At 40.1% G+C, this 21202-nt stretch overlaps 1 protein-coding gene and 1 long non-coding RNA gene across 2 annotated transcripts in view; one reads left to right on the top strand and one right to left on the bottom strand.

Moving 5' to 3' along the window:
* Positions 1-581: 581 nt before the first annotated feature.
* mov10a (Mov10 RISC complex RNA helicase a) lies at positions 582-19234 on the bottom strand. The gene is made up of 22 exons (XM_023288075.3): positions 18803-19234; positions 18621-18726; positions 18362-18510; positions 13529-13770; positions 13193-13439; positions 12772-12912; positions 12524-12686; positions 11903-12054; positions 11654-11824; positions 11022-11169; positions 8896-9057; positions 7221-7324; positions 7030-7127; positions 6145-6243; positions 5928-6036; positions 5705-5822; positions 3777-3968; positions 3616-3687; positions 3273-3398; positions 2881-2969; positions 2494-2612; positions 582-855 (listed from the first exon to the last, which is right to left on the bottom strand). Exons 1-22 carry the CDS (start codon positions 18922-18924, stop codon positions 791-793), a joined length of 2994 nt encoding a protein of 997 aa, XP_023143843.1. The 5' UTR covers positions 18925-19234; the 3' UTR covers positions 582-790.
* The window catches only part of LOC129348919 (uncharacterized), a 16323-nt gene continuing 12441 nt past the window's right edge, over positions 17321-21202 (top strand). Inside the window, exon 1 of the long non-coding RNA XR_008601673.1 lies at positions 17321-17492. This is a non-coding gene — a long non-coding RNA (uncharacterized LOC129348919). The remainder of the gene's footprint in view (positions 17493-21202) is intronic.

Raw genomic sequence — 21202 nt, 5'->3', positions numbered from 1 at the left:
CACCAAAAAATGTTCAAAAATGTCCGAAAAATGTTGAAAATGTTAAAGTTTTCACTGTGAAAATATTTTTTTTTCTCCACATTTTCAAACTTTAAAACGGGTCGATTTGACCAGCAGGATGACACGAGTTCCCAGATCCAGACTCAGAAACAGAGGTGACCTTTTCTGTGGCTGCACCCAGTCTGTGGAATCACTTGCGTGTTCAAATTAGAACCGCTCGGTCTCTTAAAACCTTCAGGATCCTACTGAAGATTTACATGTAGTCTCTAGCTTTTAACTGAAGTTGATACATGCCATAGTTTGTCTTGCACTGTATATTTTCTTCACAGATTATGTTTGGAGCTTATAAAGCACTTTGGACAACCTTAGTTGTTTTTAAATGTGCTATATAAATAAAGTTGACTTGACTACAAAGACTAACTAGTAAAGTGAAAACACCAGAAAGACAAATAGTGATAAGACACTACTGGTTTGTTCGATATTTCCTGTCCCAGAAAATTAATACTTTGTGTGGGGCCATATTCATAATAACTGAAGTTTTTATTTAAAAAGAATCAAATACTGAAGGACTCACTCGTTCATTTTAGCATTTTGATGAAAAACAGAGCAACGTTTATTGCACCAAAATATGCATAACTGCTCTTGAAAAGATTCATAAAAAGATATTTTTTCTAAGTAATATATGCTGTAAAACAAAGGAAAGAGAAAAAATGTAATACAGAGGCTTTCTCTGCATCATTATGTACCCAAACCTAATAATTGTTTGAGTAAGCCACTGTTTTGTCTAAAATTAATGCTCATTCTTCCATTCAGGGTCCACGTACTGCTGGATGGCGCTCTCCTCTGCTTCAGGACCTACAATAATCAGACAGAAAAACACATAACTTTCTCTGAAGCAAAAAAATGAATTTAAAAAAATCACGATTGCTGTGTGTAAGTGCTACAAGTTTACATAGATCCTGACATAAAAAAGCTATTTGTGTCAGGTTTATTTAAGCTTGCAAGAATCAGATATTTACTTCGCCAAGGAACGCGGTGGAGCTATGTGACTATTGGTGTACGTTTGTCCTTCCGTCTGTTAGTCCGTTTTTGAGTAATGTTGCGCACAGATGGAAAGACAGATTAACGGATTTGGATGAAATTTTCAGGGAAGGTCAGAAATGACTCAAGGACCAAGTGATTAGATTTTGGCAGTGATGCAGCTTATAGTCTGGATCCATGGATTTGTTACAGATTTCTGCATCATTGTGAGATAGTGGCATGGCGTCGCTGTAACTAAATGGCGCTTTTCCATTAGCACCTACTCAGCTTGACTCCACTCGGTTTGTGAGGTTTTCCATTAGGACGTAGTACCTGGTACTATTTTAGTACCTACTCGGCCGGAGTTCCAAGCAAACTGAGTCAAGCTGATAATGTGACGTCTACAGAGTGCAGGCCAATGATTGGACAGGGAGTGACGACACATGAGACGTTTACCGTGGGTGAACGAAGAGGTCCAGACTTTTCTGTCTTTGTTGGCATTATTCGAGACCATGTTCGAGGACGATGAATGTTTCGTGACTCCACCCACGATGAGGTGGTACTCAACTGTAATGGAAAACAATCTAAACCGAGTTGAGTTGAGTAGAGTCCAGTAAGTGCTAGTGGAAAAGCGCCCTATGACTACAAGTGAACGCTACGTCAGTTGCCTGCTGACGATCACATGATTGCAATCCTACAATACTACAAATCCACCGCTGGAGACTTATCTGTCAGAAATCATGCAATGTGTGAGAAGCCTTGGTGGAGTACTGTGCTCTCTGAGTGCCTTTCTTGTTTAATTATTGAATGATCTCTTTAGTTGATCTACAATTAGTAAAAATAAATATTTTTGGGCTGTATTCCTAGACCACAAGTTGCTATCTTCAAATCTCTGGTTCTGTTCAATAATGGGTTATAAGATCCCTTTGAGTTGCAGTGTGCTTTATCTTTGTAATTTCTCTGAAGAGAGTGTGATGGGAATTGACAGATATTTAGTCAAAATACTACTAGTGGCATGTAAAAAAGCTATAACGAGAAACTGGGGGAAAACAGGACCACCAACAAAGGACCAATGGTTAAAAATTACTGAGGAAATCTATATAATGGAAAAGCTAACTCACAAACTGAGACTACAAGAAGCACAAATGGACAAAACATGGACTAAGTGGACAGAATACAGGACTCGAAATGGCAACGTTGGAGGGGAATAAGGGAAAAATTATGGTTAATAGGACTGAAGGATGATGTAGATGCTCTGTTACTACTCAGGCATCGTTCAATTGTTTTGTTTGTTTGTTTTTCTTGGTTTGTGTAATTGTGTAAAAATAAATAAAAACTTGAGTGAAAAAAAAATCTCTGGTTTTCTTCAACTAACCGCTGACCATCCTGGTTGCAAGCCTAAATAAACGTCCATCAACTGATCAGTTATTTGACTACTTGCTTTTGCTCTACTGAGGTTCAAACTGGACTAACCTTCAGAGTCGACGTTGATTTTCAGGGTTGCCAGTTTTGACACAATGTCATCTTCTCCTGCTGCATCTTTGAAGTCAAATCCAGTGTATGCGTTCTCCTTCACACAGTAGTTGATGAACCTACGCGTTAAAAAAACACAAATGAAGGAAACAAGGATGAGGAGAACTTTACCTGCTGAGGACAATTCTGTCATTTCTGCCAAAAGCTCCAGAGCAGCTAAGTGGACGTTGTGAGACTGCTTTGTCAGCTTATATTTCCAAGATCAACAATGAACTTTCAGCCTCAGCAGAGAAAATCGCTTCTCTCAATGTGAAGCTGTTTTGTTTTCTCACAACTTTGTGCGTCTGAACTCTGCTTAAACATCTCCTGTGATCTGCTTCGTCTTACTTCTCCCAGGTGGGGTCCTTGTTGAGGATCACAGGGTTTCCCACGATTATGAGCAGGGACCTGGCTCTGGTCACAGCCACATTGAACCTCTAGAAGTAAATACATATATATAAAAAAAAAAAAAAAAAAAAAAAAAAAACTTTTAAGGGATTATTGGATTTTTCTTCTTGAAGGTTTTGCAAATTTTCAGAAATTTGGGGAATGAATTTTTGGATTTTTTTTTGGTACCCATAAATGAAGACAACAGGAGGGTTAAAGTGAAAATTGAGCCCACACTAAGTGAAAATGTGTCAAGAGCAAATGAACACTCAAACTGCTTGAGGTTCAGAAAAAGGTTAAAAATCCAACATGTTTTAATGTCACTTAAATAATAAAAAAAGAATGCGACAAACCTTCTCATCGGAAAGGAATCCAATATTAAAATCTTTGTCCATCTTGATGTAGTTGATGCAACTGCGGACAGTCGAGATCATGATGATCTTCCTCTCTTGTCCCTGAAACTCTTCCACAGAACCCACCTGATGCCATGAAGTGAAACCAACACAGGGAAACATGCAAAAATGCAGTTAAAGATACAATACAATACACAACACATTATATACTGGTTAATTAACATAATCCTCTATTATTATTTACACTTTTTAAATAGAAGTAAACAAAGAAGTTTAACCTTTTGATTGAATTTTACTAAAACTGGCCTGACTGAGCCTTTTTCTGTGATTTCCAGCTGCAAACCTTGAGTTCTTTGAGATCATTCCATCGACTCAGCGCTGAGACGGACTTCAGGGCCTTTTTGATTTTCTCAACCTGTTAGAAAGTGACCATGTTGTGGATGACTAGTAAAAAAATGAATCCTACAAACGCTGTGTGTCTTTAAACCACAACTGCAGGCTCACTTGTTTCCTGTAGGGGGCGATTATGCCAATGTCTTTCGCAGAGAGCTTGGGGAGACCCTTCTTTCCTTGAGTTTCCATCAGCTTGGTGAGGTAGTCGACCAGGACTTCGATCTCGGACACGTTGAAGAAAGACGGACTGTTGGCTTCTCTCTCATCTTTCCCCATCACTCCGTGGAAGATGATGGGGAAACCCTGTAGCAATGGAGAGAGACCAGAATGCCGTTTGGTGATGGCTATTTTAGTGAGACTAAAAATGGGAATGGATTCTTTTAAAGTCTTTTAAAATGCCAGAAAATTTTGATAAATGTCCATTACAAGTTCTCAGAGTCCATTCAATGATTTCACATGTCCATCCATCACAACAAACCCCAAAGGTACTGAATTTACTGTGCAATAATATAAAGCAGCAAAGTCAGCTATGGTTTGGCTAGCTAATCAAAGTTGCTATAAATTCTTCTTTAGTAATTCCTTCAGATTCTATGTTGTTTCATTCATTTGTAGTTGCTTAATGTGTCTTTGTTTACGGACTATTACTCTGCAAGGAACACGGTGGAGTTACGTGATGATTGGAGTATGGTTGTCTGTGTGTTTGTCTGTCAACAACATTACTCAAAAACGGACTAATGGATTTGGATGAAATTTCCAGGGAAAGTCAAAAATGACACAAGGACCACTTCATTAGATTTTGCCAGTGATGCAGCTTATAGTCTGGATCCATGGATTTGTTCAGGATTTCTGTATCATTGCAAGATAGCGGCACGGCGTCACTGTAACTATGACAACAAGTGAATGCTACGTCAGCTGTCTGCTGACGATCACATGATTGCAATACTACAACAAATTGACCGCTGCAGACTTATCGGGACTTATCCATTGGAAATGATACAAGGAACAATTGATTAAATTGTGGGGGTGTTTCTGAGTTCCATCAATTCCCGCCGCCTGCTACATATTTAGGTCACATGTTTCGGTATCCTTACATAACGTACACATGCATAACTCACGTCTGCGCTCAATGCAAGATCATTTTTTATCAAAGATTTCATCCGTCGGAAATGATACAGCGGCTGAGCAGCCTTGGCGGAGTACTGCGCTCTCTGAGTGCTTTTTTTGTTTCTCCTTTGATCCTAATAAGAATTTTGTTCTATTCTCATAATTGTTTCATTGGAAGCCTTTTGCTCTATTTTAAGAAATCGACAACGGAAATCCTTCTAGCAGTGCCTGTGTTCTTAAATTGTTACTGTAAAAATAACTCCTGTACTTTATGTATCTAATTGCTTGTATTTAATATTTTATTGTTTTTGTTATTGTTATCTGTCTGTTTTTGTTTACTTTGACATTTGCTGCTGTCACCCTCGTGAAAGAGGTCTTGATCTCAATGGGTCTTTTATCTGGCTAAATAAAGGTGAAATAAAATAAAATAATTTCATTTTTGGGCCAATTTGTGTGCAAATAGTTTTTTCCTTCCATTAAAATAATGCGTCCCAATTACAACCGTCTTTGTGAAAGTTTCAGGCTGCTTTCTGTGTATAATTTATTTAGATAATAAGGGTGTTGATGTCTTATGGCACTACTTATCTTTAAATTCACACTCATGCCAACAAAGAGAGGCATGGACAATGGTCAAATCAGTTCAGCAGAGGCAGAGTTTTCCTATAAAAATAAACTTTCCTTGGTCATAACTACAGGATTTCTACAGCTGCCGTTGAATTCCATGCCATGATAAATTAGATTTAATTCTGCATGCAACAGTTAGCAACAGTTTTTAGTTTCCTTTTGTTTACCTAATCATTTAAATGATGCCATCTGCTAAGGCGCTTTGGTAACCTTCTGTTGTTGACTTGGCTAACATTTACTTTTACAACTCCTTTGCTGTGCATTAAGATGGTTTATGTGTTGTGATAACTGCAGATTCCCTACAGCCTCACTTTTTTGGGAAGGTATTCCCAGCTGCAGTAGGCCTCGCGCTCCCACTGGTCGGCAAACACCTGCAGCTCATTCTCATAGAACAACTCGTTGGGGATTTTCAGAATGGCAGCATGAGACCTGAGAGAAGAACAGATTAAAAAACAAACACGCAAAAAACAAAAACAGGAATCATTAGCAAGCATCTCCAGCAAGCAACACAGAGGTCATCACTGAGAGACTCACCTGTAGTTTCGCAGCAGTTTGGTGACAAAACGGGTGTCAAAGTGTCCAGAGTCTGCACTTTTCTGATACAAAGCGTTATGTTTCATCAGCCTTTCCAGCAGAGACAGACCTGGAGAGAATTTATAGTACACGTTTAAAACATGTCGTAAATCTGACACGGATTCTAACAATCCAAGCGACGCCCCGCATCCAGTCAATCCTGCACTCTTTGTCCTACCGAGTCCGTGCTGTAATGCAAACGGGGATCGCAGGATTGGGCCCAGCTGCTTGGGATCTCCAGCCAGCACCAACTGACCTTTCTCTGCACTGAGCAGACCTGCAGAACAAAGTGAACATCCAACCAGTCAGTAACAACGTGCATCAGTTTTGTGTGAACTCATAAGCTTGTAATGTGTAATAACAGATGCATGAGTCTTGTGAATTTACTGATACTCAGGCTTTAAGTCAAGAGCTAATTTGCCTCATAGAGTTTGGAAGTTTAAAAGGCTTCTGTCAGACTTTTAGACAAGGTATTCATGATTTTTTTTTTCACTTTTTGAAATGGCAGTCCGATAGTCATGCACATTTTCTGCAGCAATTGGCCAAGTATGCAAAATCTCAAACATGAACAGAGCTACACACACTGATAAAAATTCTGTCCTCCACATTCCTGCATCCGCTTACTGATGGACTGCAGTGATCGCATGTGCTGGCAGCGATAAAGAGGCTGTGTGCTTTCAGAGAAGAGACAAGGGAAAGGCAAAGGAAATCTGGATCAAGTTCTGTTTGACTGAAGAAATCTGTTCAGTGTTTCACAGTCTCCACAGACAGACTGCACTCCATCATAAGTACCTATTAAGTTCTTTACACTGTGGCAGAAATTGTGGCGTTTATTTCTAGTGTCCTCTCTAAAATACTTACATTAAAAATAGCTTAAGCTGTCACAAGACATGATTAATTGTGAATTATAATCCAAAGACACCAACAGTATCTAAAATATTATCTCAAAAATTTTGATGGATGGTTCTTTATACTCTTTAAAATAATTTTCCACATGCACATTTTCCAACCAAAGTTGCAACAAAACCAAAGACATATTGTAGTTCAGATGTCCAGTGTTTACCTGCAATAGCAATGATGCACTCTGGCTCCACAGCCTGGCCTCCTTCATCCACAAACACGTGTGAAAAATGGCCGACTGGGATCGCTCCAGACACGAGTCTGAAAACAAACCCACAGCAGGAGGATGTGTGTTAAATGGACTTAAAACTGTATGCGTAGTGTATATATCATATGCAAAAAAATGACTTTTACCTGCCAGCTGTGATCATAGTTGTAACTATGATTTTGTATTTCATCAGAATTTCTTTCACTGGAAACACAAAGCTGTCTTGTCCCTCATCCCAGTTGCAGTATTTCTGAAACATACAAAAGACGCGACAGGAAAAAGTACAAATAACAGAGCTATTTATTTTTGGCCCACATATTTATGCATTTCAAGTAAAAAGTAATGAGTTTTACAACGACATACACTGCCTGTCCAAAAAAAAAGTCACCACCAGGATTTAACTAACAGGTAAGATCCTTCCATTGGATAATTACTGCAGTGATGAATATGTTTCAGCTGCAACTACTTATTTAACCCTAGCTGATGCAGTGAGGAGCTTCTCATTTCTTAAACAACCATGTTGGAAGACATATACTGTGGTCATGGAAAGGATGTTAATCTGTCTCAGAAGGGTTAAATTATTGGCCTGCATCAAGCAAAGAAAACAACTAAGGAGATAAAACTACTAAAATCGCGTTAAGAACTGTCCAACGAATTATTAAAACCTGAAGGATAGTGGAGAACCATCATCTTCAAGGAACAAATGTGGTTCTAACAAACTCTTAGATGATCGTAGGAAATCAACAGTAGAATTCACAGCTATGTTTAATAGTGGAAGTAAGAGCATTTCCACATGCACAATGAGAAGGGAACTCTAAGGACTAGAACTTAACAGCTGTAGTTCTAAGAAAACCACTGATCTGCAAGGCTTATCAGAATAAAAGACTTCAGTTTGCTAGGTAGCATAAAGATTGGACTCTGGATCAATGGAAGAAGGTCATGTGGTCTGATGAGTCCAGATTTACCCTGTTCCAGAGTGATGGGTGCATCAGGGTAAGAAGAGAGGTGGATGAAGTGGTGAACTCATCATGGCTAGTGCCTACCAGTCTGTGGAGGTTAGAGTTATGATCTGGGGTTGGTCAGGTTCAGCAACGACTTTACACAGCGGTCCGACTCTCCCATCATCAATATAAGATCTTGGTAGAAAATTAATGCATCTCTTGACAGAAATAAATGCTGTGACATTGCAGAAGCTTATTGAAACGATGCCACAGTGAACATGTGTCCTTCTCAGAACTAAAGGCGGTCCAATGAAATATTAGAGTGTGTGAAAATTTCAAAAAATTTGCAAAACCTTCAAGAAGGAAATTCCAATAATTCCTTGCAAGTTTTCCAAAAAAATTCTATTTTAAAAAATCCCCCAAATTTGGCAAGAAAATTCTTGTAAATATTTTCAAAAAAATGAGTAAAAATCTTCCAAAAAAATCTTTAAAATATCCAAAGTGATTACATATATATCAGTAAAACTTCTAATACTTTCTTTAAGAACATTCACAAAAACAATCAACCAAAATCCAGCAAAATTCGCTGGACTTTAGTTGATTTTTTTTGTGAATGTTCTTAAAGAAACATTTTTTTCTAACATTTCTTTTTTTTCCCACCAAAAAAATTTCAAAACTTCCCAAAAACATTGAAAATGTGGACGTCAGAAGTTTCGCTGTGAAAATAGTTTTTTTTCCCCCCACATTTTCAAACTTTAAAACGGGTCAATTTGACATGCAGGACAACACGAGGGTTAAACACTGTGGGCCCTGCACACAAATCGTACATCGTCTCGGTGCACATTAAAGTGTGGATGGAAGGACGGCAGCTGATGCTCACCAGCAGGTTCTTGGGGATGGTGCTCGGGTCTCGGCTGCTGGCGTACAATCGGTAAACTTGATGAGAATCCATGTGCACCATCAGTCTCTCACAGAGCAAGTCACATGCACTGTTTGAAGGCGCACAGGCGAGGATGTGAGCTGACGGATCGGCCCTGCTGACCTGACAATGCAAGCAAAGTAAAATTCATTGCTTAATAACGACAAGCTAGATATGGTTTATAGCGAGGCCACAGGCTGCAGCTTCACAGCCAGTAGGATCCTGACTGCAGCTGCCATCTGTCTGACAGGGAAGGGCCACGAATTCAAAGCACATGGTAGGAAGGAAACATGACTAATAGTGGAGTCTCAAGTAGCAATTTCCTGGAAGTAATGATAGTCTGATATTATAAAACACAGTAGAAAATTACTGTAAGTCACTGGTTGATTTTTGCCAACTTTCATAACAGAGATGTTTGGAATTTTTTTTTTATCAATCTATATGCAGGGGATTAATCCCAAAACATGTAAGCAAATTTACAAAATAAAGCCTACATTTTACAGAAAAATGTTTTTTTTTCCTGTTACTGCCTCCTCTTGTACTGATGAGCAGCTCCCCCTGGAACACTTCAATTAATAAATATGAGAGTTTATGGTGATACAGTGATGGATAATATGCATTTTATTTTGTATTTCTCCTCACATTTAATATATTTATGACTAAATTTATATTTTATTCAACCTTTATATATCCAGGTAATCTCATTGAGACACTGCGTCCCATTCTCAAGAGAGACCTTTCCTCAAATAACATAAGACAACATCGAGTCACTGACAAACAACACTAAGGCACTTGTACTAGACAATATGACAATATAACACTGAGTTACAGACAGACAAAACATAGACATCAAAATAGAAGTGCAAAGCGCCAAGCAATGAAGTTAAAATGTAAAAACACTAAGAACTGAAATATGCACTAAATTTGAAAAAGAAGTGGTTTAGTCACACATCGTTAAGTCCTAAGCAATAAAAATCGGCCTGTTCAGAGTATAGTTTATCAGATAAGGCTGAAAGCAGTGTCACTATGGAAACCAAAGCCAACAAAACAAACAATATCCGGTGTAAAACCCTACTGGCAGGTACAAAAATGTGACATCACCTTTTCCCCAATAAGGTCAAAGTGCTTCAGTTCAGTAAGAAGAGCACAGACAAAACACAGAAATGTCATGTCACGTGGAATGACCAGTATGTGTCACTCTGGCAGATAATAGTGTGTTTGTGTTGCTACCAATGGTTGCTGCTCCGTTAAGGAAAACAGCGGAGTTATGTGACGATCAGTGTACGTTTGTCTGTCTGTTAGCAACATTACTCAAAAACAGACAAACGGTTTTGGATGAAATTTTCAGGGAAGATCAGAAATGACACAAAGACCAAGTGATTAGATTTTGGCAGTGATGCGGCTTATAGTCTGGATCCATGGATTTGTTAAAGATTTCTATATCATTGTGAGATAGCGGCATGACGTCACTGTAACCATGACAACAAGTGAACACTACATCAGCTGCCTGCTGACGATCACATGATTGCAATCCTACTACAAATCCACCACTACGGACTTATCGGGACTTATCGGTCGGACACGATACAAGGAAAAATGTATCAAATTGTGGGGGTGTTTCTGAGTCCCATCAATTCCCGTCGCCTGCAACATATTTAGATCATGCGATTCTGTATCCGCACATAACGTACACATGCATGACACACATCTGTGCTCAGCGCAAAGTCATTTTGTTTGTGGGTACATCTATATTAAATGGCCACATTCTATGTTGCCGTGATTTCTGCCACAGCTTTTTTTCAAGATTTCATCTGTTGGAAATGATGCAACGACTGAGCAGCCTTGGCAGAGTACTGTGCTCTCTGAGTGCTTTTCTTGTTTTCATTGTGAATTAATCTGACAGTTATTTTCTTGATTGATTTTTGGCTTGTAAACATGAGAACTTTGCAAATAATGGCCATCACAACGTCCTACACAGGATGATGTTATCAAATGTCTTGTTCCAAAGCTTAAAAATGATACATTTACTCTGATGTAAGAACACAAAAAATACCCCCCCAAAAAAGCGCATATTGAACACTTCATACCTGATGCATGGCTTCAACCAGAGTGACTGTTTTCCCAGTTCCAGGAGGCCCGAACACGAGGTGAGGAGCAGGTTTTGATGATCCAGCTACAATGCGTTGGACTGCAGCATGTTGCTCCGGGTTGTTTTCCAGCTTCCGGTTGAACATCCTGAGAGTAAAGTGGGAATAGATCCTTACACCTTACATACAGGTGAAACACTTTCAAATGTAAATACGTGGAGAAACCATGAATCGGGTTAAATTTGCTCACATGAATAAAGGAAATCCTAAAACTGTGATGATCAGTTCAAAGCAGATCACACTGGTATATTTGTCTGTGTGTACCAGTGTTTCTAAGCTGAAACAACCAACTATATTTTACTATATTTTATGAGACAGGTTTATGGCACTACAACAAGAGTATAGTAGCCTCTTTTGTAAGTATATTATGGTGGATAAATGCCAGGGAAGAATTCAGGCAAAGCTTGCTGGACACAAGCACTCAACATTAGCAGCTCGTCATTCTCTTATCACCAAAGCCAGGCAGTTTAAAGTTCTCTCTTTCACAAGTGCAGCATATGAGATATGGCACTTTAAGGTGGTTAGTCTTGTGTGTTTGTAAATGATACTCGTTACACAAATTGGCACCAGACCTGAGTTTAGGCATGGGAAGACAAGTCGCTGCTGCACCAGATGGGAACAGCACCTCTCCAAGCTGATGTTGTGCTGCCAGGTCCACCGCCCTGTGCTGCAGCTTCAAAGGGAACCGGTTGATAGTAAACTCCACGTCAAACTTCATATTGCTGATAAAAGTCTGCACCAGCCTGAAATGAATAAAGAGTGGATAAAGTGTGAGCTGGGTGGTTCTGTTTATACTTAGGTGTCCTTATTCTAACTTGTACCTTCTGGAGAAGCCCAGCTTCACACTATCCAGCTCTACTCTGTGAACATATCCGGTGTAAACTGTGATCGGCTGCTCAGTGTCCCCAGATTTGGACACCCTCAGACAATCTCCTCGAAGTACAGATGGCCGATTCTCAGCGACACCAGGAACCTGTTGGGGGACACTAATGTTGGTCCTCTACATGCTACAGTACATGTATACGAAAGTAGATTTTTCATATTGTACATACATAACTACACATTTTTGCAGATCATTCAGATGTGGTAACAGATTTTTTTCAGGTGTACTTTTGTTGATTTAAACCTTCTCTATTCCAAATATCAATATAGCCAATCTCTGAGCACAGCTGCTGCCATTAACCTGCATTTTTGTGCACTTTGTCTGTCAGTGTTGTGACTGTGAAATGTAAACTAATGATTTTATCTGCAGCTCAGCACGTTGCCTGCTGACCAAGATAGTATCTGACAATATAAACACAAAACCTGTGTACGAGGACAACTCTACCATGAACCCAGCAGGAGGAGTTTAACGGATCGTCTCCCACCCTCTAAAGCCCCAATAAGTAGCTTTTCTGCATTCGTTGGAGGAGAAAGTCAGAAATAAATGAAGATATATTTACTCTGAGCGTGAGGAGTTTCCTGTTGCTTTGGTCCAGAGTCATGGGTTGATTGTGGAGGTCATATTTTCGGATGTCCACCTCCATCTGTATCTCCTCCAGGTGCAGCAGGAGGTGAAACCGATGGGAGTAGTTATTCATCTTTAAGGGACAGTTGAGGAGACTCCTGGACACAGAATGAACAGAAACATTGTGTTTAACAGAAGGTAAATCCGCATGTTTAATGGTCATGACTGAGGGTTCTTTCTCACTTCACGGATGCAAGCTTCTGTCTGGCAGTGGGAGACAGATACTCAGAATCCTCCATCCTTCGTTTGGCCAGTTCCTTCAGGTAATAAGGGTACTTGTAGTCTCCTAATTTCACTGTCATCTTCAAAGGGTGGACGACAGAACTGCAGAGGAAAACACAACACACCACACCACATGATTGTCTGCTAGTGTTAGTAAATGTTCCGGATCCTTTCAATGACCTCAAGTACAAGAGAGGAAATTATTTTCACCAGCTCCTAGACTACATATTTACACTGAGATCTGCTCATTCTGTCTGGAAATAGTAACAGAGTGTGTTGCGTTTTCCATTAAACCACAGGAGCAGCATCATTATCTAATAACAAATCACAAAACTGTGTTTCTATTGATTTTTGGACTGGATTTCAGTTTGCAGTAACTCACCTCTCAGGCGGTACTCCCTCCACTACCACGTTGTCAACAGGCTTGTATGTGACCGCCTGAAATGGTTTATAGGGGGCTACAGGCCCCAGCTCCACGGCCAGCGGCGTCTGAGCCACAGCTTCCATCTCTCTGACGATGCAGAAGGGCGCCGACCCCGGCGGATCCGGGCAGAACTCAAAGTACATGGTGGCAGGGAAATACCCATAATGGTTCAGCGTGTACCGAACCACGACTTCATAGCTCTCACCTGGGGAAGAACAACAGATTACATGAAAGGAGGTGTAGCTATGAACTCATTCAGTGTCATTTAAAAGGCAGAGGAGGTGTGTTTGTCACCTGCACAGAGGAATAGCGGACAGGCTCTGGTCACCCTCCTCTCATCCTGCAGCGTGAAGCAGCGGATCCTGTGCAGGGCAGTGTAGTAGGTGAAGTGGAGGCAGTTTGTGCCCTGGTTTAAAATGTGGAACCGGACAACGAACTGCTCCCTCAGACGAGCTACGGTGAACGTAACCTTGCCACCGATAGCCGCAGGGTCTGAGGTGATCTTAATGCCTCCTTTGTCAGCCACCAGCTTTTTCCTATGAGGGAGAAAGACAACATGAGGTAAAAATATCGCAGCATCCTGGTGGTTGACATACCATAAATGCAGCTTCGCAGTTTGAGTCTAACTGGACTATGGCCATAGATTAGTACAGTGTATCAAAAAAAGCAGATTAAATTGGACATTAACCTTTTATTTTACTGACTGATGTGCTTTTCTGCCAACCTTAAGAATGTCAAATATTTTCAATTAATGATTTTAGAAAATACAATGCAATGGAAAAGCTTTTTTTTTTGGGATGATTTTGGTTTTCAGTAATATCTAGTGCCAAAAACACTACCACGCACATCTCTAGTGTGGAGACAGTACTGTTTCCTACACAGCGAACCTCCCAGCTTGAGCACATCTACAAGGAAACTGCAGAATCACCAAAGCTCTCCAGACATTAGAGTGAGGGTGTCGAACTCATTTTAGCTCAGGGGCCACATACAGCCCAATTTAACCTCAAGTGACCAGTAAAATCACAGCATAATGACCTATAAATAACCAAAACTCAAAGTGTTTCCTTTGTTTTACTGTATAAAAGTACATTTCATGAAAATGTTTACATTTAACAAACGATCTTTATACAAAACATTATGAAAAATAATGAAATTTATTAAGAAAAATAAGTGAAATTTTAACAGCATTATGCCTCAGTTTATCATTTACACATTACAGCTTATAGATCACAGTTTGTCTATAAAGGCCCAAAACTTTTAGTCACAAGTATCTGGAACTGAACAATGTAGTATTTTACAACTTGTCAAGATCTAGATTTTTTTTTAAATTTACATTCATTTCCACATCTGTGTAGTAATCCTGACCACCTGAACTGACACACTGTTAGGGAAAAGGTTAAGTTGTCCCTCCGCATTGTGAATAAAAATGCATAAAAGTTGTGGCAGTGCATCAACAACGGGGTTCCACCAAATCAAACTCTGTCGTACCGAAGCTGCTGACTCACATTATACAGCACAATGTTCAACGTCTTCAAGTATTTTCACAGTAAGTATTCATTTTCACCATTGTAATTTTTACACTTTCCAAAGTCATCCCACGGGCCGGATTCGACCTTCTAGCGGGCCGGTTTTGGCCTGTGGGACTTAAGTGTGACATCTCTGCACTGGAGCATACAAGCTATCACAGTGGGAACTATTTTCCCTTGTGTCATCTTTGCTTCCATCAATTAGTACAAAGAAGGAAGAAAAATAGAAGTGCTGATCATCAGTTCTGTAAGTTACACTAATAAAATCAAATATCTCAGATCTTTGTCTTCACATCTCAATTTAAATATCAGGACTCTAGGTATCAGCTTCCCCTTTATTTTTAAATTTGACAATAACTTCTGTCAATAGCAGTAGATGCTCAACATAAAGTAAAGTAAGCAAACATATTTCTTTTGAAGAGACCATTTTACATGCTTATATTACCTCACATGTTGAATACTGCTACTTGCTTTCTGTGAAAGTCAATCTCTCCTGTTACACCTGCAGGTGGCTCAAAGTGTAGCAGTGAAACTCATCACTTGAACTGGGCAGAGGGAACATGTCTCCCCTATACCAGCCTCCATTCGAGTTAATAGTCAGATATAACATTGGCTTTGGGAGTCTCTTGTTTTATAAGTTCTGCATGGTCTGGCTCTATGTTATGAAAGTTCCTTCTGAGTCTCCTTAGAGGTTAATACCATGATAAAATAGTTCTAATGTAATGTATTACTGTTTTATTGTTTGTTTTGTTGTGTTTAAATGATTTAACTGCATCCATAATATCTCCACTTTGGTCACCTTCTCATATCTCATAACAAGCTCTTTAAATAAGTTTGATTTAACTTGACAACCGTCACGAGGTAACCAGCAACATATCCCATAATAATCTACCAAGGACGTGCATTTGCATGTACCGAGTGCTCAAGTCAGTCTAAATGCGGCCTTGGATTGCCTTTTTTAAAGAACTGTGACCAAGATACATCCTGAGTGAGACGAAGAAAAATGAACCAGTCAGTGCTCTCTGGTGGATAAACTACGTAGCACTGTTTCTACATCACTTCAAAGCTATACTAAACACAAACACAAATGCAGCATCCTTCTAATCCTCGTTAAGGTCATTGGAGGCTGGACTCTACCCCAGCTGACTTAGGGTGAAGACAGGAGTCTATCACAGGGCTACATATAGAGGCAAACAATCATTTCCTCACATCTTAGAAAAGCGAGTGAATCAGACGAGGAGGAGAGAGGAGTCGAGGCAAAGGTGGTTAGACAAAGTAGCTCTGTCACATGATTGGTGTCCATGAAAATGTACAGAATATATTTACTTAAAATTCAATTCAGTGCGACTAGAATGCACAGATGAGATGCATTATTATTTTTTTATTTACCACATACGTGTGCTTTGAAGTATAAAAAAGCTAGGGCAAATAATTGAGTGCTATACAAATAAAGAGGTACATATACTATTATTGGCTGATATAAATAATATGCACCTTGTACCGTTCAAAAGTTTGGGGTCATTTAGAAATGTCTTTATTTTTGGAAGAGAAGCATTCTTTTTTTTAGTGAAGAAAACATTAAATTAATCAGAAATCCAGTGTAGACATTGTTAATGTGGTAAATGACTATTGTAGCTGGAAACAGCTGATTTTTAATGGAATATCTCCATAGGGGTACAGAGGAACATTTCCAGCAACCATCACTCCTGTGTTCTAATGCTACATTGTGTTAGATAATGCTGTTGAAAGGCTCATTGATGATTAGAAAACCCTTGTGCAGTTATGTTAGCACATGAATAAAAGTGGAAGTTTTCATGGAAAACATGAAATTATCTGGGAGACCCCAAACTTTGAATGGTAGTGTACATTTGTCAGTGTTGCTCCTGACATGGTTTGCATGTTGAGTGTTGGTGCTGTGGGTCATCCATCTTTTATGTCACAAGATTTTATCGAGGACACACCTGTAGTTCTTGTTCATACCTCCTCCAGCAAGCTTCCTCAATCCTCTGTCCTCCAGGTGCATTTTAGGAATTTAGAAGTCCTTTGTGATGCAGCACTAAGATTGATTTTTGGGTGGCGGCTGAAACTAGTGAAATGAGTTGAGCCTCCTGTTGTCTCCCCACTTAGACTGAACCAACCAGATGAGCAGGCCCTGCTGTTGCACGTCATCAGCTTCACGGCTTCATTTGCGTTGAGCTACTGTTTTATCACTGCTACCTCCCACTCCTGGACTCATGAACTTAATGACAACGTGTACAGCTGACTTTAAAACTGATAATACATTTTATGGCTGCACATGACTGAGTGAAACATACTGCTAAAACCCTGCAGAAATGAATAATACTTTATCATTAATCCTTTACAGGAAATTACTTGGAACAGCAGCATGTAAACACGCAGATGACCCACAAACCTAACAGAACACTAACACTAAAGGCGGTTTTCACTAGCACCTACTTAGCTTGACTCGACTCAGTTTAGGTCGTTTTCCCTCACAGTTGAGTACCACCTCATCGTGGGTGGAGTTGTCATAGCACGGGGGCCCGACCAACAAGGCGATGCTACACCTGCTGCTCGGTCTGTGGCTCTTTGTCATATTCAAAGTAAAACAAGAGAGTCAGAGAAAGCTGAGGGTGGTGAGTCGAAACACTCAGGAGAGCAAGACAGTTTGGGAGGTGATACAGCAGCATCAAGCCAAAGACAAGAGGATACAAACTACACGACATATGAGGGTAAGCTAATGCTAGTCGCTACAGTTATCGTATATCAGTCCCGTGTACAACCCTGTAATGGCTGCAGTTTATCGCTATTAGGCATTAAAATATGCATGCTGTGTAGTGTCGTCACTCCCTGTCCAATCAGTGGCCTGCACTCTGTAGACGTCACATTATCGGCTCCACTCTGCTCGCTTGGAACCCCGGCCCAGTAGGAACTAAAACAGAACCTGGTACCAGGTACTACATCCTAATGGAAAACCTCACTAACAGAGTAGAGTCAAGCCGAGTAGGTGCTAATGGAAAAGCGCAATAATAGTCCTCAGTATGACCATAAATGTAGTATATAAGTCATCCATCCATACAAAGCTTAATCCTCATTAGGGTCATGGGGGGCTGGAGTCTATCCCAGCTGACTTAGGGTGAAGGCAGGGGACACCTGGACAGGTCACCAGTCTGTCACAGGGCTACACATAGAGACAAACAATCACACTCACATTCACACCTACGGACAATTTAAAGTCACCAGTTAACCTCAGCATGTTTTTGGACTGTTGGAGGAAGCTGGAGAACCCAGAGAAAACCTACGCCTGCACAGGAAGAACATATAAACTCCATGCAGAAAGATCCCGGGATGCAAACCGGGGATATAAGTTAAAATATTAATGTTAATTACTGTGAATTGAAAAGCCTGATTGCAGCTGGTAGAAAGGACTTCCTGCTGCGCTCAGGGGGGATGAGTGTGTGGCTGAAGGTGCTCTGTGGAAACACCTCCAGACTGTGCAGAAGGTGAGAAGCATCGTTCATAACAGAGTTCAGCCACCTGTTGGACTGACTCTAGCTCAAAACACCAGCTGAAATGTGTATAACGTGTAAAATGCATTTACCTGTTCACCTTCAGCTTGTAAAGGATTTCTGTTGCAAGCTTCTTCTTCGGGGTGAGCACAGGGGTGGTGGTGGAGGAGGAGGCTGCGAGGATCTCACCTCTGGTCTGAGGGGCCCGGGGCCTCCTCCACTGGTCACAGTACACTCTGACCTACAACAACAACACACTGCTTCCTCACTTTGTTTCTCTATTCTCAGCAAAACATGGCCAGACTTCTCTCCTCACAGCAGGCAGCACAGCACAGTGACATCCTGTCTTACCTGAGGTCTCACATTGAGGTAGAGTTTCCCCTGCCTTATGTAGGCTTTGTTGAATTTCAGGAGAGCATAGACGATATCAGAAAACCTGGGGTCTTTCCCTCCTTTTCTGTGGACATGAGAGACACAGGGGTGTTACTCAGCCTACTTGGTTATGAGCCACAGTGTTTTTTGCAGCAGCCTACCTGCCCTTAAATTCGGAGTTGTAGATGTCTCGAAGTTCCTTCTTGCTGTTGTTGGATATTCTGTCTCCCAGAAATTCAATGAAATCCAGTCCGGATTCCAGCCAGTGTATGATCGACGGCATCTCGACGAGTTTTACACTTCAGTGCTACTGAACACGGACCGGCTGACCGCAGTGGAGGAAGTTGATGTGCTGACAACTACTAGCCTCAGTTTCCTGAAGCATTCATGTGGCCGCTCGCCGTGAACGCGCTCCGAGGACGTTTCCACATGTTGTGTTTTTGGCTCGACTTATGCGCTTCTTCGCACTAAAGTGCTGCGGAAGACACGCGTAGGTTTCCTCATTCATTTATTAGTTTGAGGTTCCCGTCAAGTTGTGTGTAAATCTACCATTTGGCGCATTTAGCGCAAAACTCGAGCGGATGGACGCTCTCCAACGGTGCCACTCAGGGAGCGTCGGAAACTGTGCGACACAAGAAAAACGAAAACGCTTCAGCGACAGAACAACATATCAGGTCGAAACCAAAAACTCAGGGGAGAAGTGTTGTTTCGGTAGGTGTTTTCTAAAGGGCCGGATTTAATATTTTATCTCCTCTCTCACATGACGAGAAAGTTATACATTTTTCCTAAGACCAGTAATTGTTGACACTCCCTGGCCTGCAGTTATTACATAACCAGCAGCACCAGGTCTTCTGTCCACCTCTAATACATTATATACTTCATTTTAGGTTAAAACACACCCAAAAGCACAAAACTATTTATTATAGTTCTCATAGCAAAGTGTAAAGGGTTCTGTGACACTTTTCCTCCTATTTGTTTTTACCAGCTCTTTTTGATTTCCTCAAATTCTGCCCGTAGAATCGCACAGATAACTGATTTGCATTGATGTATTTGACATTTTCTCACAATAAATGACCAAAATAATGAATTTATTATCAAAAGTAGTAATAACAAAAAACGATAAACTGCTGACAATAATTTTTCACTAGCAAATCTTCACCATTTTGAACCACAAAATTCAGATGGATAAATTACTGCTGCAACTAAACATTATTTTCATTATCTTATGCTGTTTGTACAAGTCATTTTTGAAGCAAAAAACCAAAACAAATATTGTAGTATCTGACCAGAGATATGTGTTCATTTCATTTCAATTCAGTTCAACTTCATTTGTATGGTGCGACTGCAGTTTGGGGTATCTTGGGACGCGTTACAGAAACCATAGGCCTGAAAAGTTGTTTACACAATAGTTGAGAAATCTTTCTGTTGTTCCTGGAATGTTTATGCTGCTCCTAGACACGTTTAGATAGAAGAGATCCTTATTCCCGCACTGGGACATGTTGGAATGATGTACCTATTATGGAGAAAGTGAGACTCTGCTATTGATGAAAAAATGTTAAGAGAACTCTTCATACATAAACCTATATAAGTGAGTTATCTCTGTAATTCAAGCTGAGTTGTTCAGATCGATTGAGAATGCTCCTGGGTATCCATGGTGCCTGGCTGATCCTGGTCTTCTTTGTAATAAACATATCTTTATGCAAACAAGTCAGTGTCAACAGATGTTTTCTTCAACATCTTCACATCCTTGATATCAGATAAACAACATTTTCTATATTGGGACATATGTATATCCAAGTAACATACACCTGTCTTTACTGAGCCATCATATAACTGCTGATGACTGTTTGGTTTGTTTGTTTGTGTTCGTTTCAAAAATGACTTGAATAAACAACATATTACCAAAGCAGCTCCTGGTTCATTTCTGTTAATTGCTTATTGTTTACAGCAGGGGAGTCAAACTCGTTTTAGTTCAGGGGTCACATTCAGCCCAATTTGATCTCAAACGGACCAGTACAATCATAACAAAATAACCGATAAATAACGACGACTCCAATTTTTTCCCTTTGTTTTAGTGCAAAAAAGTACATTCTGACAATTTTCACATGTAAAGAACTATCCTTTTACAAAACATTATGAACAACGGGAAATTTCTTAAGCAAAATAAGTGAAATTTCAACAATATTAAGCCTCAGCTTATCATTTGTGTGTCACAACTTACAGATCACACTGAACATTATCCCACACTATGTGAATTGGGGTAAAACAAAGATGAAGAACACAAGGTCAGACGGGGTACAAACCACAACAGCTTACATTCAGACATTTCCAACACACATAAACACACTCACACACTACTCAAGGCCACTCAAGGCAAAAAAACATCATATGAAGAACATAAAACTGATACTGAATATACATGATTGGAGACGTGCGTCACCCAAATTACTGTAATGATATTATACAACGGTGGCAGTAGGCTACAGCTGGGTCAATATATAATTACAGGACTTTTTGTATCATAGTTGACATTTTTGCTGTTTTCAGGCCTAAAATCAACA

Source organism: Amphiprion ocellaris, chromosome 5, assembly GCF_022539595.1.
Source record: "Amphiprion ocellaris isolate individual 3 ecotype Okinawa chromosome 5, ASM2253959v1, whole genome shotgun sequence".
NCBI classification, from domain to species: domain Eukaryota; kingdom Metazoa; phylum Chordata; class Actinopteri; family Pomacentridae; genus Amphiprion; species Amphiprion ocellaris.
This window is presented reverse-complemented; position numbering and strand designations above follow the sequence as displayed.

Bases quoted from the DNA above. Each gene is read 5' to 3' on its own strand.
- mov10a (XM_023288075.3), bottom strand. From the start codon at position 18,924: ATGCCGTCGATCATACACTGGCTGGAATCCGGACTGGATTTCATTGAA. The intron at 2,613-2,880 runs GTAAGACGAAGC...TTTAACGCGTAG, and splicing joins AAGGACCCCACCTGGGAGAA to GTTCATCAACTACTGTGTGA. The intron at 856-2,493 runs GTTAGTCCAGTT...TGATTATTGTAG, and splicing joins AATCAACGTCGACTCTGAAG to GTCCTGAAGCAGAGGAGAGC.